This window comes from Rhinolophus sinicus, chromosome 15 (assembly GCF_057876585.1).
Source record: "Rhinolophus sinicus isolate RSI-liver-muscle chromosome 15, RSI-T2T, whole genome shotgun sequence".
Taxonomy (NCBI): Eukaryota; Metazoa; Chordata; class Mammalia; order Chiroptera; family Rhinolophidae; genus Rhinolophus; species Rhinolophus sinicus.
The window spans coordinates 93804919-93820799 of NC_142515.1; the positions used below are offsets into that span (position 1 = coordinate 93804919).

Below are 15881 nucleotides of genomic sequence, written 5' to 3' on the forward strand. Positions count from 1 at the left end.
GGCCTCCGCGGATTGGCGCGCGGGCGGGCATCCACCGGGGCGCGCGCGAGCGGGTGCGTGCCGCCCGAGCTGCACCGAGGCCCACCTCCTTCGGGCTGGGCTCCCCCTGTCCCTAATGGTCACCCCACCATTGTCCCTGCGTTGCAGATGCTGCCTTTGGGGCTGCAGCCAGCCACAGTCCCGGATGCCTTGGCCTAGAGAAAGGGCGCGAAAGGCGCGTCCCCAGCGCGGGCGCCCGCCCCGACCGCCGCCCTCCGCGGCACACTGCAGCATTTCGCGCTCTCGCGCCGCTCCTCTTCCCTCCCTGCCTGCCTTATTTGCATATTCCACGATTGTGGCCAATCAGGGCTCGTCTCTCTCGAAGCGGATGGATTTTGCCTGGGAGGAAAGGGAGTGGCTGGCGGCGCATGCGCTGCGGTGGCCGACTTGAACCGAGGCTTTTATTGCTGTAGTTTATTTCCACCCCCTTCCCTCCTGTTCTCGCTCTCTCTTTCTTTTTTTTCCGCCCTAGCTGGGGCTGTGTTGGAGAAAAGGAAGAGCGACAGAGGATTGCATTTATCCTTTACGTTCCTGGAATTTGCTATCAGCAAGACCAGCTTAAGCGTTGCACCTTTTTCCATCCTGCAAAAACAAAACAAAAATACCAAGTCTCTTTCCTGGCAATTTTTTGCTTTAAAGCTGCCCTCTTGAAATTAATTTTTTCCCAGGAGAGAGATGTCTTATCAGGGGAAGAAAAATATTCCACGCATCACGGTGAGTTTGGTACTTGGTAAACCTGCGGTCGGCCAGCAAGCAACCTTTTGTGGGACAGAACATCTAAGGAATTTTTTAAAAAGAGGGGGAGGAAGAGGGACTCAACTTTCCTCCCACCCCCCGGTTGCTAAAGAAGGCAATCGTGGTGGTGGGAGACGCAATAATATAGAATTGTAAGCCACATCATTTGTAAGGCATTAAAATAGGAGCGTTGAGTGCATTAAGGTCGTCCTGGGTAGCGCGCCAGACCCGCTGTATCCTTTTATTGTCAGAGCAAGATGCTGCAGTGCTGGCCTGCGGGGTGTAAGCAAATGGATGCCAGATTGAATATGCATGGTTGAAGCTCGGATATTGTTCTCCGGACTGCGTGCTGCGAGGCTGGACTCCAGGAGCTGGATGAGGAGATGGGAAATGGATTCTCCCTGTGTCTCCCGCCCCCACTGTAAAGGGCTTTCTGGAGCTTTCCTCCGGTTCCTTAGAAAAAGGAGCGGGTTTCAGCCTGGAGGCGTAATGACAGCAGAGGGATGCTAAAAGGGCAGGGTGTACCAGGAGGATGTGGAAACGGGAAGGAAAAACAGGGACGTGGTGATGAGCGGAGAAAGGTGGGGACCAGGCGTGGGCTTTTTGTTGACCAGGGACCGGTTTTTGGTGGCTCTCTTGGCTTTTCCGCCGTCTGGTTCGGGACTGGGACCCTGGCAGGGCTTTGGGCTCTCTTTCTTGTCTCTTTCTACCTCTTCTGCAGCCCGGGAGACGTCTGTGTTGGCGCATACAAAGCGGGCTGGAAGGGTGGGCGTTGGGGACAGCGCCGAGCCGGGCTCAGGGAGGTAATGGCGCTGCGCGACGCACGAAGCAGATGGCCCGTCCCGGCCTCGGCCAGACAATAATCACGGCGGCTGGAGGTGCCGGCGCAGCCCTGGGGCCTGGGGTGGTTAGTTTGTAAATCACGAAAAACACATCTAAGCGATGAATTGGCGATGCTTCAGCGATGAACACAGGTTCTTGCTCCCACCGCTCCCCTGCCGCCAACCCTCTCCCCATCTTTCCAGGAAAAACCTCGCCAGTCCTAGTTCTCAACATCCCAAATGAAGCCCAGGGGAGGGAGGAAGGAACGCGAGGGAAAAATTCATTGTTATATAATGATGTGCAATTGCAAATGGCCAGCTGATTGCTGGGTAGAACCCAGGGCTGAGGCAGAGACCCATAGAATCTTTGAAAAGTGCAGATGCGTTCAGTGCTGGATTTGAGGGCGCGCTTTCGTTCTGGTTTCCTTCTTAGCCACGGGGACCCGGGCTTCCTCTGGATACACAAGGGCACACCCATCTGCAGGAGAGAGATGTGAAAACAAATGCACAGGGGAGGGGGCGTGTGCCGGGAAGATTTTATAGGACGAGCTAGGCAGTTCTACAGCAAGGGTGGATACTAGCTTTTTCTGGAAGGCCAAAGACCCAAGACCCCCCCAAGGGCAGTGCGCGATGGGACCCGACGTTCTGTGTTCTCTGATGGGAGGAAGGAGTCTGGGTAGTGGGGGTGTGGAGATTTGCTGCAAGCCTCAAGTAATTTGCTGTCTTCATGAATGAAAAAGGCAGTTTCGTTTTGACAGTGTGGGGAGAAAAAAATTCAAAAAGCGAAAAACAAGACCGATTTTTAAAAGAGCGCCCCCTCTACTCTTTAAAAAAATCTGGTTGCGTGATGTAGGACCTATATAGCATGGTTTCCCTCTGTCCATCATCATGGCCAGCCTCTTATGTAAGAAGCCTTCTGGAAGGCACTAGAATGAACGGGGCTGTGATGTTTCATTTTTTTTCTTGGTGTGATGTTGGCTCCGGATTCGCAATGATGGCTGGGACAAGCACCACCCGGCTAAGAGAGCAGGTGGTGCAGGGCAGGGCTTCTCTTCGCCTTCATAGCTGTATTCATCCCATCAAAGCCGAATACAGAGAGAGAGGGAGAGAGCTGGGAAGACAGGAAAGTGCACTGGATTATTGGGTAACCTTGGGCAAGTGGCTTAACCCCTCTGAGCCTCAGTTTTCTTTATGTCATGGGAATAAGGATCTGACTCCATCCGCCTCAGATTTGTTGTGAGGCTTGGGTGACATGGTGTACATGACAAGATTTTGTAAAGGTCTTTACATTTACTTTATACAAGTGCAGGAATTGTTGACTCTTTTAGTTCCACTAACTTTCTAAAGTCTACAGCAGGATGAAGGACCGACCCTAAAATGTACGAAATTTAAATCATCTTAACTGGTTTTCATTATGTTGGAGAAACTATAAACACTTTCTAACCCCATGTGCGCATTTATGTACAAAAGTATCTTTACTCCTGGGTCTGTCATAGTTTATATATTTTTTTATTACAGATTCGCTATAATTTTCTTGGTAGGTGCTAAATATAAATAGCACGTGCTGAGAATGTTGTTTCGTAACTGAATTTTGAGTTAGCCATTGTCAAAATGAATGCCATCCTTTGAAATGTTTTGCATATTAAAAGGGCAGTTTGTGGTTCAACTTATTACATTTCAACCCAGTCTGAAATAGCGTTGAATAGGTGACTAGACATTGAACACAGGATTTTAACTTTCCATTCCATCCATAGCCTGAATCATAATGTAACATTTCTGTGCATTCCTGGCCCTCATGTGCTGCTTGCCATATATTTTGTTGCAATTAAAATATAAGTGTATTAACGATCTCTAGTGGTGTTAGATTTTAGAACCTGCCATCTCATCTACTTTATTATAAAACTTTACTTTTTTTCTTAACAGCTTAATAGTTAAAGTGGTGCACACTTGAAGTGTTTTATCCTTGTTTTCTGCAATCGCTGTGATTTACCTTTAAAGAGAAATACAAATATAAAGAACATACTGAATTGGAACCTTGTTATGGAGGAACCAAGTGTGTTTGTGTAGAGTTTCCCATGACAACAGACTTTTGGTTAATTTTCCCCGACACAAACCTTGCCAAGAATTGACTTCCCTACATGTGGGTGTATTTGTTTGAAAAATGAAGTTTATCCTAAAGACATTTAAAAAAGTATTGTCTTTGGAAAGAGGGTTTTTTTTTGTTTTTTTTTTTGTTTGTTTTAACCTATAATAAGCTTTGAGCTTTGCCATTGTGTTTTGACTCATGAGGTGATGAATAAGTTGCCACATACAGGTTCACTTTTGTCACTGAACATTTCCAAAATTGGCTCATTTTGAGCATCACTTTTGAGTAGGGAAAATGTGTCCTTAACTCGTTTATTTTAGTATCAGTGTTTCTCATGGGTCATGTATACATTGTGACCTTATTATATCTTTGTTTCAGAGTGATCGGCTTCTGATCAAAGGAGGTAAAATCGTTAATGATGACCAATCATTCTATGCAGACATATACATGGAAGATGGGTTGATCAAGTAAGTGTAACATTGTATAGATGTGTAGCTTCCAGTATTCCCAAGCATTACCTATGAGTCACACACATAGTATCAAGCTTCCAGTGATTTCAGAGTGACTTAATATCTGTTTAAGCCCATTTTGATTGGTGGTAATTTGTGAATTTGAAAGCCACAATTAAATGCACACCCATTTCCTTACCTATTATGTAATTTACTATTTTTAATCTAGGTGACAGAATATCTTCTTGTTGCCAGCTCAAATACTTGGTTTATGATCTATTGAAATATTAAAGGTTTTTTTTAGAATGTAGTTGTTTGGATGGTTTGCCCAGTCGAAGGACACAAACATGGAGTACAACCTCTTTTAGCACATCTGCTTTCTGAATCAAGAATCCAAGTGGTTGGGGCCAAAGGACACCAAATTAATTACCAAGTAACACAGACAAAATACTGCCTCATCCCCTAGGGAATTTTAGGTTTCATTCCGTAAGTGCAAACAAACACCAATAAGACTGCCCTTATGTTTACTGTGTATTGTGTTACTAACAACAGAGCAGTTACTGCATTAGGGTGTTTTTGGACTCTAGAGGGTTAAGTGAGCTGACTACATACCAGTATCCTCATGCCCTTCTGACTGGGACAGCTCACAGGGCTCTGGAGAAACAGCACATCTGTTTAAAGACAAACACTGTAGCAAATGACATCTTTTGAATAAGCAGCATTCATCAAGTACTATAGCATACCAGTCCCGAGGAGTGGAAAACTAGAATGGATGTGTCTGTTGCCTGGAAACTCACACCCAGATTTATGAACCTAAAATAGGTCTTCCCATTTCCACGTTTAATGTTTTCTCCATGTGTGTTTGCCTGTGACAGTCTCAGCTCCAGGCTCTCAAATACCATGACTTGCCTGTTCCATTTTCCCCTAGTTCGCAGTCTGTATGGTCTGGTCTAGCAGAAAGACACCGGCCTATAAGTGAGCAAGCCTCTATTTCTAGTCATCACTAATTTGTTTTTGAACTTCTATCCAAAAAAAAAAAACTGATAGGAAGATGTAGCAGAGATATTTTTTAAAAATCGGAAATCTGCATGTCCCCCAGCATAATGAATATTAATTTTTTTGCTCTTATTACCTGAGTTGATAATCCCATACTTCCAAATTTTTAAATCGTTTCAGTCATAGTATGCACTTTTTTTCCCCTTTGTTTTGTTCTACCTTCACCCTTCCACCTCTATTTGCTCTATATTGCAAAGGATCTCTATATTTGTAAAGTGCAACCGGGTCTGGAGGAAATTGCTATAGGATATTTAGCTCAGCTGTGTGTGTTATAGAGTATATGTAGTGGCATTTTCTGTAAATATCTTGGGGCCTTGTTATATTTGATCTTAGGGATTTTCCGGTAACTAAGCCTCCTTGATCAGGCCTCTGATGCCTTAGTTGAATGTTGTTTTCTAGTAAGGGCTGCATTGCCTCTTAATTGGGAGTGGGGAATGGGGAGTGAATATGTTATGAATGCTCACAGTAACTGGAAGAGTCCAGGGAACACAGGGGCAGGTAATTGAGGGGTTGGAGGAAATGTCTGTCAGATCCCATTTGATTTGAGGACATTTCATTTACCACAATCGTCACCCACCCTGTTTATTTAGGCAAATAGGAGAAAACCTGATTGTGCCAGGAGGGGTGAAGACCATCGAGGCCCATTCCAGGATGGTGATTCCTGGAGGGATCGACGTTCATACCCGCTTCCAGATGCCTGACCAGGGAATGACTTCCGCCGATGACTTCTTTCAAGGCACCAAGGCAGCGCTGGCTGGGGGAACCACCATGATCAGTAAGACAGCTTAAAAATAATTATCTTAGCGCTTGGGAACTTTGATCGTTTGAGAATGAGTCTGTGCTGTTTGCCTCTTCTCAAAGTTGCTGCACTGAGCAGGGGCCTTGCTCTACCACTTCAGGGGGTGGGGTGGGCCAGTGGTTGTCTCGTTTCCTTCCTCACATTCTCTGTCCAACTCTGAGTTCTGTTGAACTTGAGAATATGGTTCTAGAGAATTTTGGTAGGATGAAAGGAATGGATTCTTACTTTCTTTGCTTGAGAACTTTTGTCTTCCTTAGCCCAAAAATATGATCTGATTGTGATTGTTTTGAAAACACAGCATTTGGAGTAATCTCCAGAGCTATTATTATAGTTTCGAGTCTTTGCTCATAAGTATTTTTTGATTTTTAAAGAATTCCTGGCAGTGAATCTTGTCGGAATGAAGATGGGGTATAGCAAATGTTCCATCAGGAATCTCTATTCTACTGACAAGAAAATCAAATGGGGGCAATACTTCCTGGCCTGAGTTTGACATACATGGAATTGGGCAGTTCTGTTTGGAGAAGGACCCATAGCTAATATTAATTTTCATTTGGTTTAGAAAACTGCTCCCGCCAACAGCTGGAGTGCAAACATGCAGAAACAAGCCATTGAAATGTCCTCATGTCTTGCACTGAAGGGATTTATGCTTTTCATTGGGCCACATCTAATGTATATTTCCTGGGGTTCATAACGTACATGTTAGGAGTTTGCTTGTGAGTGGCGCGTTTCCAACATGCCTGCTGATTGTCCCTTTGAGAAGTATTTTGTTTTTGCGGAGGTAGGCAAGATGCACAGTGGGGCCTATTGACACATTTAAAAACATTTTTTTATCCAAGAGTGAACGTCAACATACAGTCTGTCTTAAAAGCTAACAGTTCGTTTCAGGAGAGGGTCAAAATGAAAGGAACTCAGGTATTGAGGATATCCTTTAGGAAAACCAATCTTAACTTGTTATTTTTCACAATGATGGTCTCTTGACCTGTGACTTAGGGTCTGTCTCTAAGCTTCCTCTTTTCTATCCTACCACCTACAAGAATGTTGCCCAGCCATCCCCTCCTAGTCTGAACTCCCCTACATTTTAAATCACACACTCACCTTCTCATGTTCTCTCAGTCCTGCTCTTCTGTGTGTCTGAAAGATTAGGAACCACTCTCTTGTATCAACTTTCTCATCACTGCCCAGGAAGAGTCTCCAATTTTTTTTTTTTTAATAGTCTCCAATATTTAAGCCTTAGTACTTCTGTCTTGCACACATCACCTTCTAACCTACTGGGTACCATTTTCAAGGGGGGCCCTCCACATATACCTGGGGACTCCGTTCTGCCATTTTGAGTGGTGTCAGTCAGGACGCACTTGGCACCACCGGGCATTTCTGCCCCTCCTCCAGGGCTGGCTGTAGAGCCACACTGGAGCTTGGAGAATCATAGACTGTTTGGTGTCAGCCTGGAAGGTCAAGTCAAGGTTATAATCTGCCTCAGTTTTGGAGTTCATATGGGGGCACTGCAGGCCCTTACCTTGGTCACAGTGTTAGTAAGCCACAACTTATATTTCCCGAGCGAGTGGTCAGTGATGTCTGTCCTTGGGGGAAATGCCCTCCAGACAGGAGTCTGCTGTTCTGGTCTCCCTCTAACACTAACTTGCTGTGTGACCTTGGGTAAGTCACTTTTGTATTAGGTGACCCTGGATGAACTTTCTAGCTTCCACATTTGGCAAGTCACTGAGCTCAGAGACAGAGCTTGCCTCTAAATGCACTTTGTTCAACACATACAGAAAAGCCTATTTTGTTCTCATGTACTTGAAAGACCCCATCAGTCTATTTCTCCTAACTCTCTCATTCCTGAATGTGCCTCTGCACTCCTCACACGTGTCCCATTCTTTGGTTCCTCTCTTGCTGCTTTTCCCTTTTCTGCTTTCCCTCCCCTTCTGCCATCGCCAGGTGGGCACCTCCCTTCTTACCGATGTCCTGACTTTCTCTTCGGCCTTCTTTCTCAGTGGTTTGGGCGTCTTTCCCTTCATTCCAGGTGATTCCTTCAGTGCAGGGACGAGGGACATCCCCAGGAGTCCAGCACCTGGCCTATGGGGCCCAGAAGAGTCAGCAGATGCCCTACGGCAAACAGAAATGAGGGAGAAAGGAAACATCAGACTGCCCACCCAGCTCAATTGGGCAGAATGCGATCACCTTTTAATGCGGGGTGTGTAATAGTCAATTAGGCTGAAGAGTAGGCGGATTGAATGAACAAACCCCAAAGAATAAAAGTCATCAGAGGTGGTGGGGATGTGGTCGCAGTTGTCACACTCCAAACTCCACTGTTTTTACAGCTTGAGAAAAATATTAACTACTCTTGCAAATAACCAGCTGAGGTTACTATAGAATTTCCATTCGCCTGCCCTTCCCTCAGGACATACGTGGTGTAATGCAGATGAGGAAAGCAGGATTTTTTCCTGCTTGCTGAGCATACATTCTGCATTGCTTCAAGTGAGTGAGTGGCCGGGGCCTCTTTTCAGAGAGGGAGCCTTGCAAAAAGCAGCTAGTTGAATGTGACTTTATTGGTACCTATGACTTGTCAATTCTTTAATGAGTATTGAGGCCAGAAATAAATGCTTGGCACACTTGGAAGAGATTCAAGTGCAAACACGCAGAAACAAGCCACTGAAGTAAATTGGTACAATACAGCCCACCTCCCCTTCCTCCCGCCTTTCTGAGTGTTTCCAAGCTGTGTCACCTGCCCCTGCTGTATGTCTCCCATGTCATATGGGACCTGGAGGATTCGTTTCTGTCTGAAATGGCACTGCCTGCAGTGGAAAATGCAGGCGAATTTTCCCAGTTTGAAAATGGAGGTGACACGTCAGCAGCAGAAAATAATATTATTGCCGTCAAACAGAGCCTCCTATTGAGACTTCCACAGTGAGACCTTTGTAAGGAGTACTCAGTGCAGGGCAGAGGGAGCACCCTTTGCCCTTTCCATCTTGTGATGGGTGGGCAGAGGCTCCAGACGTGCCCTGTAGGCGGCATGCAGACCGGCTGAGGGGTTTCAGTCATCTCATCTGGAAAATGAGGAAAGTTATTACAAAGATTGACTTGGAGGCATCAGAACAGCACCTGTAATAGTAAGCACTCGAGTGAGGCAGTTACTATTCCATCTCACGTGAGGTTCTAGCAACCCCCCATCTCTGTAGATGCTCCCCGCCTCCCTCCCCCATCTCTGCTTTCTCACCAGAGGCAGAGGAAAGAGGCTGCAGCTGCAGGAGGGTCTGACCTGATTGCTGGGAGCATGGCTTCTCCAAGCGTGGTCAGCAGACTGTGTACCCCGGTGTCAGCTGCGGTGCATGCCGGGCCCCACCCAACCTATTGAAGTAGTAGGTAATCTGCTGGTGGGATCTGTGAATCTGCATTTGAATCTGGTGATTGTTGTTTGAAAGTATGGGGGTCCACGCCAGATCTGCAGACTCTAGGTCTCCAACAACCTACAGCTCAGATGAGAGCCTGACTGTCATTGCTACTAACCTGAACTCAAGGCTTTGCCTAGAGGGCATGGAGTCCTGGGCACAGCACACCCAGGGGGGCATCCTCCCCTGCCCCTGTGCCCCACCATACAGCAGGGATCAGGATGGGACTTGATCACAGAGAGGATGAGGACAGGTGGTTGCCACAGCTCTAGAAGGGCCCTCTCTCCTGAACTCTGAACTTGTCACTTACCTTCTAGAGGTGGCTCCCAGATGTGCCTCAGGCACCTCCCTGCAGCCATCTCCAATCAGACTCACCATTTCTCCTGTACTCTTGCCTCTCTGCTGGTGCCCAGCCCCAGAGAGGGCTGCCCTTGTGGTTGTGCTGGCTTGAACCCACAGAGTCACCCTGTGCTGAACTGAGTCAATTTTGTGTCTGTGTTAACTATTACACCCATTCCTCTACAGCCTCTGACTCAGACTTCTGTCTTCTCCCAGCCTTCTGAGAAGTCTCACTGCCCCTGCTGTGCTGCCTCTGCAGCCCGGGCTCTTTCTCCAGCACAGCCCAGCGTGGATCATGCCTCTCCCTTCTCTGAGGCCCTCAGCGCCTCCTCTTGGCTCTGAGAATGTAGCCCAAGTGCAGAGTCCTCCATGATGTGGCCCAGTCCTGCTGCCCAGCCTGGACTCACCTCGTCATTAAGCCAGAGATGCCCTTCCTTTCTTGCCTCTGCCCCTGGGACTCTTCGTTAACCCTCCATGGCCCAGCCTAGGTGCCACCTTTGTTCCGAAGCCACTGCTCAGCCCCCTTCACTATAATCTGCTGTTTCTTTGCATCTTGGCCAACCTTGGGTTTTTCCCCCTTGGCCCTTTTGACATCCATCCTGCGTTACAGTTTGATCAAGGTTCCTCTGTCTCTTTCATTTTAATATTCCCCACCCACCCAGCAGTGTCACTCCTGAGATACTCCATTAATGTCTGCTATTGCATGAATGAATGAATGAATGAATGAATGAATGAATGAATACACTAATGGGACTTGGTTTTTTGCTTTATCTGAATGTGATGCTAGAAAGCTGGGAGTCTGATGTTAATTGTATCTGCTGCCTCTTCAGCCGTGCCCCCATTTCTGCTGCTCAGCCACTGGGTCCCTGCAGTGGGCCACTCTGTTGCAGCAGCTGGGGGAGAGAGGCAGGAGGGGAAAGTCCAGAGCCCACATATCAGCCTGAGATTGTGGATGGGGGCCCCTCCCTCCTCCTGGACTGTCATTTTGGAAGGCAGTGGGAATAGCAGCTCTTGCTGGCCCTCCTGTGAGAGAGCTTGCATATGAGTGCACAGGGTCAGATCTGTTTGAGAAGTGGCCCTAACTAAGCACCACGGCAGACTCAGCGCTCATTTCCTAAAACCCCTTGGGCTTGTCCTAGTTCTTTCTAGAGATCCTCGCCCGTGGAGGCAGGAGGCCCGAGACATAGACGAGCAGGCTTTTCATATGCTGCTGGCTGGGCTTTCCTGAGGAGACGTGGCTCCGTGTCACTGTGGCACATCCATTGCTTGTTATTTTTTCATCCATGTGGCAGTTGGGTTTGCTCCCTCTTTCTGACGAGTACACATGTGTGAGCGCGTGCACACACACACACACTATAATATGAATGTGTCTGTAATTGATACTTTGATTATTCCCTTTGCATCATTCATTTGACTCGGGGTAGGAAGTGTTTACACAGAAGACTGACCACATCAAACTGAAGTTTCAAAGTCCAGGACCAGAGTTATCGCCGCAAAATCTGCCCATGGCCTGGCGATTAGAAAGCCACGTTATCCGATGGCTGATGGTGTGGGCACTTTCCGTCTGCCCCTCCTCGAGTCCCCCCAGGCTCCACAGGGGCGAGGTCACACATTTTGCCTAAAGACATGGGTGCCTTCTGCAAGCAGACACCCCAGGACGGGGCTCGCTCAGGTGTCGCAAATCTCCACCACGAGGGGCTTGACTGGAAGAATCCATCCACTCCTGGGGATATTTTGGGCTCATCACCGAATTCCTGGTGCTGAGCAGAGGAAGAGTGTGAAAACAGTGATGAGTCCTGAGAAATAGCGCAGCTGTACCCGGAGGCCCGGCACGCTACACGTGCTTGTCTCATGATGGAGGCTACTCTGTTGGGCTCCACCCACCAGCCTCCTAGCCCGGTGGGGGTTAGGGTCTTCCTAGGCCCTTCCAGAAGCGAGGACATTCCTGTTTGGCTCCCTAAACCCTATGTGATGGGCATCGTGGCAGTTATCCTCGTCTGCTTAGTGGTTTCATACCAGGTTCCTGACTTGAGAGCTGGCAGCTTTGGAAATCACCCCATCCCCATGAAGGGGGTGGGTTTTCTCACCTCTGAAGATGGAGCCTGCATCCTACCCAATCCAGTTCTGACTCTGCCTGTGGGTGTTGTACACAGAGCTTGGAGAGTGTCCGTACTTGGATGCTTCCCGAGCCTGTTCTCTGACTTTCTATAGACAGGGTATGTGCAGACTGTTGGGAACTTGCTGTCAGTCCTGTTGCCCAGAATGACAGCTAGGGCCAGGAGAGGCGTGGGGGAAGTGGAAATGTGGGGCTCCATAAAGTCTTCCTAGTCTTTGGACATGAGGCGCAGGCATTCAGCGGTCAGTATCCCATGGCCTCAGGGTTCCGTGTGGCTAGAGGAGAGCCTACATAACACTCACATGTCCAAGGACGCCCTTGTTCTGTGTCCTCCCCCTCACACACACACAACCTGGCAGATGAGACTGATAAAGGCAGTCCTGCTCTGACTGGAATGGCGTGCTGTGGAGGAGCCCAGATGCTCACCTCCTTTCTCCCTGTCTTCTCCCTCTTGGCAGCCCCTCTGCCTCCGGGGAATCCTAGGGCCTGGGGAAACACAGCTGGGAAACCACCCCATCCCCTTACTGCCTTCCCCCGTTGCTTACCTTCCCTCCAAAGCATGGTCCCTGCACAGCTCCCATGCTGAGTTGCAGGGAAAAAGGGTGATTAAAAGGGACATACCCACTTAGTCATTAAGAAAACTAACAACACTGTACGTTTTCAGTGGGTTTGTTTAATAATACCTCCTTCTGTTTATGACAGGAAATGGGACAAAGTACCCATTTCATTTTCCCTGCCTAGGTTTGCATTCGTTTGCTTTCCGTGAGAGCCCGTAATAGGTGAATACTCTATCTTTAAAAAATTAATGGTACACCGTATTTTAAAGGAAAAAATGACTGTTTTTGGGAGTGGTTGGCCAAGGGATTTGCGTTTTCCTACCTACTGTCCATAACTCTGGCCCCAAATTACTCCATTTGGGGCCCTCTCCCCTTCTTTCCCTTTTTCCCTCTTTGAGAAGATCTTCCTATTCTCGGGGGAGAAGGATTATTTATTTGTTTGGGTTTTGAGGGCTCTGTCTCTGACTTGCTGCTGTTGTTGGGTGAAGCCGTTTACCCAAATTCCTTGCTTTTAGTCCATCTTAATGGCCATGGTAATGATATAGGGGCATTACAGTGAGTAGAAATTAGAGTTCTCTCTGGTTAACCCATTTGGGAGGCTTTCTTTGACTGTGACTAAATGTTCCCCTAATGATAGAGAGGAGGCAGCGGGGGTTGGGTCTTTGTGGCCCAGGCTGACTATCTGGTGGAGGGAATTTTGCAGTGAGCCAGTGCTGTAGTTACACACCTCGAGAACACGCTGGAATCCCCTGGGGAGTTTTCATAAGGTACAGAGACAGGAACTTCTGATTTCATTGTTCTGGTGGGCCTGGGTACGTTGGTAGTTTTAAGCTTCTGCCGTAAGGGATAGCCAGCATTAAAAAGCCACGGAGCTAAGGTACTTGCTCCAACAGCTGGACTTCTGCTGAAATTGAATGTCTGACAAGGTTTTCTAAAAGCTGGAGGCGTCACATCTCTGCCCTCTGTTCCGTTTAGGAAGAAAGGCAGATTACACTGTCCTGACCTGGGGTGGGTGGACTCTGCAGCCAGGTGCCCTCCTGGCGCTTATGAAGCAGGGTGGGCAGAGCGAAGGGCCTCCTCCTTCAGTTGCTGTTCTTGGTGTCCTCTGGTTTTACCTGGCTGAGTAGGGCACTGGTTAGGACCTGGAGGTGGTGTCACGAGAGGGAGTGCAGAAGGTGGAGTGCAGCTGGAACCCGGACTGCTGTCTCCAGCTCCCTGGGCCACCTGCTGCGCTGGTTTCCCTGAGAAAACCCTACTCTCTTTAGGTTGAACCAATAGTGTTTATGACCTAATCTCCCTCTAATGATAGGTCAGAACTGGAATCCTTCCTTGTGGGGAGCCTGTGAGGGAAAAATCCAAAGAGCCTGGTAATAACATAGAATCATAGGCTCTTCAGGCAACCACTGAGATCTTCTGTCTCCGCTTCTCTCCCAGCTGGGTGAAGTTTACTGGACCGTGCTTCAGAGGGTGAGCTCGTAAGTAACGCCGTGGGACAGGAAGGGGGCGTTCCACGGATCGGAAGGTCTAAGCTCGGTGTCTCTTTCTAGTACTTTCTGTTTGAGTGTGACTATTTAATATATTTCTAGATGGCCATTTCCACATCTATAAAATGGAGACACTAGATTCCTATTTGTTAGGATTATGTGAAAAGTGAGATTGTTTGCGCCATACTATTTAAAAATGATTATTGTGACACTTTTGGTTACATGTGTGAATCAGTCTATCATCTATCTATCAATCTATCTATCTATCTTTCTGTCTGTATCTCTCAATCATCTATTGTTCATCTCTCCTGATCCAAGGATGCAGTCACATGACAGCTGATCCCAGATGGGTCACCTCCCCTTATTGCCACTTGGTGAGATTAGAAAGAGAGTTCAAGGCTTGTTTCATCTCTAAGTCCATGTAATGGAGTTTGTTTTGAACATAGCAGGAAAAACAGCTCTGTATAATAAGCCCTTTAATATCGCTTCTTATACAAAAAAATAAAAATTTTACTTTCCACTTTATTTCTTTCCCCTCAATAATCATTGGAGAATTCGGGGCCTAAATTTCTTGACAACACATCCTGCTCCGCAGATGCCAAAGTGTCACCAGGAAACAGCTCATCAAGTCAATAACTTGTTCTAGATTTGAATTTTCAGCCAAAAAAGGAATTCAAACGAGGCCAACTTTATAATTGGTCATTACTGTGCTGTTGAACGCCCGGACCCGCTCTGTTTCTCCTAGTGGATTCATTATGGTCGCTTCAGAGAGGTCTGCCGTCCTCGCTGAACTTGTGCCAACATTCTCCTTCCCAGAGCCCTGCAGCTAGTGGAGCTTCCAGTGCAAGACCCAGGGGTCATTCCTCTGGCAGCACTGGTGACAAATTCTTCCCCAGGGGTTATTTCAGCTCAGGAAGCATTTAGTCATACAGGGCCTAACACGCAGAGAAGCATGGCGTGACGGTCCTGGCAGAATGCAAGGCCCTCTCCTCTGGGCAGGCCTGGTGAGTGACTCATTCCCCTTTCCTGACATCAAATGGAGGGATTGTGTCGCACCCCTCAGATGAAAGCGCTGGTCCCTGACCCATTATTGGCCAGTTCTGGCAGAGCAAACAGCTGCTTTTTCTTTAACGTGTGCAGCTCATGCTTCTTTCATTCAGCTGGCAGTCTGTACCATTGGTATGTATTCGGTGCCTTGGTTCGTTAGCTGTACAAATCGTAGGGGATAAAAAGGCAGGCAGAACAGATCCATAGTTAAGGCAATACGAGAGTTGAGTTAGAAAACTATGCCCCAGGGATTGACAGATATGTGGGGACCACTCTGAGCCCAGTGGAGGAGGGCGGACTTAATATTCTAGAAGAAATCCCATGTTTGCTTCAGCGTTTTGAATGCAAGCCCAACAGAGTGTCGCAGCCCAGGCCCAGTATTGGTGGTGTGTATTTTAAGTATCGTTTTATACCATTAGATGGGGACTTCAGTCCTTTAAGTTACTGTCCAAATGGATGTATTTTTAAGAGTGAAAATACACTCTTAAAATTACTAATTTTTACCCCAGGACAACAATGCAAACCAGGGCTGTCCCAGGTAAACCCAGACACACGTCACTTTTCCTCTCAGGGGCTTGCATTGAATTCTCTTGTCCTCTGATGAGCTCTGAAAGGGAATGACCCAGTGGACGCTCTCTGGACCCCTCCACTGACCTGCAGACTCATAGGGGGATGCTGCATGCCTTCATCCTCTGCACGAGATGGTCAGAAGAAAGGTACTTTGGAGGGATCAGATAGTTGATATAATTTCTTGGGGATCTGTGCCATGAAAGCCCTATGAACACTGTGTCTAATCTTTATGTCAACCCTGAAGATATGTGGGCTTCTCCTCAGACCGTAAATGAGGAAATGGGAAGCCCAGAGAAGCCAGGTGACTCGCCTCATGCCAGGGAGCTTGCAGGAGTTAGGGGCTAGGATTCTGATCCAAGCTCTGGGCCAACGGCACTCGCAGATCTCAGTATAAAGG

At 47.6% G+C, this 15881-nt stretch overlaps 1 protein-coding gene across 3 annotated transcripts in view; it reads left to right on the forward strand.

Moving 5' to 3' along the window:
* DPYSL2 (dihydropyrimidinase like 2) overlaps window positions 1-15881 on the forward strand; it is a 110046-nt gene that overhangs the window by 41326 nt on the left and 52839 nt on the right. The window contains exons 1-3 of one of the 3 annotated variants that reach the window (XM_019714985.3): window positions 424-753; window positions 4060-4148; window positions 5777-5961. In XM_019714985.3, the coding sequence (XP_019570544.1) occupies window positions 715-753; window positions 4060-4148; window positions 5777-5961 (313 nt within the window). In that variant the 5' untranslated portion in view covers window positions 424-714. Of the gene's footprint in view, window positions 1-423; window positions 754-1004; window positions 1356-4059; window positions 4149-5776; window positions 5962-15881 lie in introns of those variants that run through there. The other 2 variants (XM_019714978.3, XM_019714962.3) reach the window with 2 other exon arrangements.